General features: G+C 15.0%; 1 protein-coding gene across 1 annotated transcript; it reads left to right on the top strand.

The window, feature by feature from the left end:
* Positions 1-486: 486 nt before the first annotated feature.
* PGSY75_1004500 (hypothetical protein) lies at positions 487-1,095 on the top strand (the record flags this gene model as incomplete). The annotated part of the gene is made up of 1 exon (XM_018785811.1): positions 487-1,095. One exon carries the CDS (start codon positions 487-489, stop codon positions 1,093-1,095), a length of 609 nt encoding a protein of 202 aa, XP_018641428.1.
* Positions 1,096-1,986: the final 891 nt, after the last annotated feature.

The raw sequence follows: 1,986 nt of genomic DNA, 5'->3' as shown, positions 1-1,986 counted from the left end.
TTTTAAAAAAATTATTTTATTTTATAAATAATATTTTTTTTTAATATTAAAAAAATTTTTAAATTTTTTTTTTTAAATAAATAAATTTTTCAATATTTAAATTTTTTTTTTTTTTTTTTTTTTTTTTTTTTTTTTGTTTCTTATATTATTATTATTTATACTTTGTCAAGTAAAATAAAAGCATTTAAAATAAAAATAATTAAATAAAAATTTAATACTCAAAAAAAAAAAAAAAAATTATATATATAATATATATATATATATATATATATAATATTAATATATATATAATATTATATTTAACTTTTTTACATATTCATTTACATATAAATAATAGGCCAAATTTAATATAAAATATTTATATTTAATATACATATATATATGTGCATATTTTTATTTATTTATATTTATTTTATTATTTATGTATATTTAATTTTTTTTTTGTATAAAATTTCTTGAAATTGATATTAAGGGCTAAGATATAAAATGTCGACGGTTGAAGAATTAAAATTCATTTGGAAGTTTTTATTCTCTCATATGAATACTGAGAAAAGTAAAGAAGAAATATGTGATGAGAAGAAATATGAAGAGAATATAATATTGTTAAAAAAATTGATGAGAACAGAAAATATAAAATTCGATCAAAAATATAATGCAATAAATATATTAGAAAAATTAAAAGATATAGAAGATATACAATATGAAGATATATTAAATGATTATGCAAAAAACTTCTTAACATTTTTAAAGGAATCTTTTGAAAAAGTATCCGAAGAAATTCAAATAAATGATAAAATATCTTTTAGAAGAAATGAATTAATAAAACAAGATTTAAATAATAAATTACAAAATCTTAATCATAATTATAATTTAGAATATATTAATTTAAATAAATGTTTAGGTACCGAAGATTTTGAAAACCAACTAAATGCTAGTTTAAAGTTTAATTCTTTAAAGGATATTCTAAGTAAATTATTAAAAGAAATGAAAGATTATGAAATCCAATATAATAATTTATCAGATACGGATAAATTTTTGGACACCAAAATATGTGAATTAGAAAACTATTTAAATAATGCTACCCAAAATTCTTAAAATCAAAAAGAAAAAACAAAAAATGAACAATGGTAGTATGACATAGTTATATAATTTTTGAAATACAAAAAAAAAAAAAAAAAAAAAAGAAACATTAATAAATATGTATTTATTTATATACTAATTAAAAATGGATTTTTTTTTTTTTTTTTTTTTTTTATTTTTCTTTGTTATGGTAAATGTAAAGGCGTTTGTTTGATTATTGAATTTATAAAAATTTTATTATATAAGTATATTCCAGGGATTTGGAATACAATATAATATATGTTATTTGTCAAAAGAAATATATATATATATATATATATAATATATTATGTTATTTTTTATGTGAAATCCCTTTTTAATTTTATCACTACAAACATTTGAATTACACGAAATGTGTGTTAAATATTCAATATGGTATACAGATATTCACTTTCATTCTTTTATTTTATTATTTTATTTTATTTTATTTTTGTCTTAAATTTTTATTATGATTTTATTTATAAGTAATATCAATGGAAAAAAGAATAAAGAGGGAAAAAATTGTGAATATGTAAATTTAAGAATAAAGAGGGAAAAAATTGTGAATATGTAAATTTTACAGCAATGGAGTATATTCATCTTTTTTTTTTAATTTAATTAAGGGATCATAATTTGATTTTTAGGAGATATTATAAACACACATATATATATATATATATGTATATATATTAATATAGAAATATGGGTATATTTTATTAATACCGATTTTTATTTGTAACCAATCTTTTTATAATTTTTCGAATACACAAAGGATATCTTACAACAATTATAAATATATACATTATTATTCCAATGTATATAAAAAAATTACAAGGAATATTCCATTTATTTTTTAAGATATTATATATTTATATATATATATATATA

This window comes from Plasmodium gaboni, chromosome 10 (genome assembly GCF_001602025.1).
Source record: "Plasmodium gaboni strain SY75 chromosome 10, whole genome shotgun sequence".
Lineage (NCBI taxonomy): Eukaryota > Apicomplexa > Aconoidasida > Haemosporida > Plasmodiidae > Plasmodium > Plasmodium gaboni.
The sequence above is the reverse complement of the archived record's forward strand: the minus strand, read 5'-3'. Positions and strand labels throughout refer to the sequence as shown.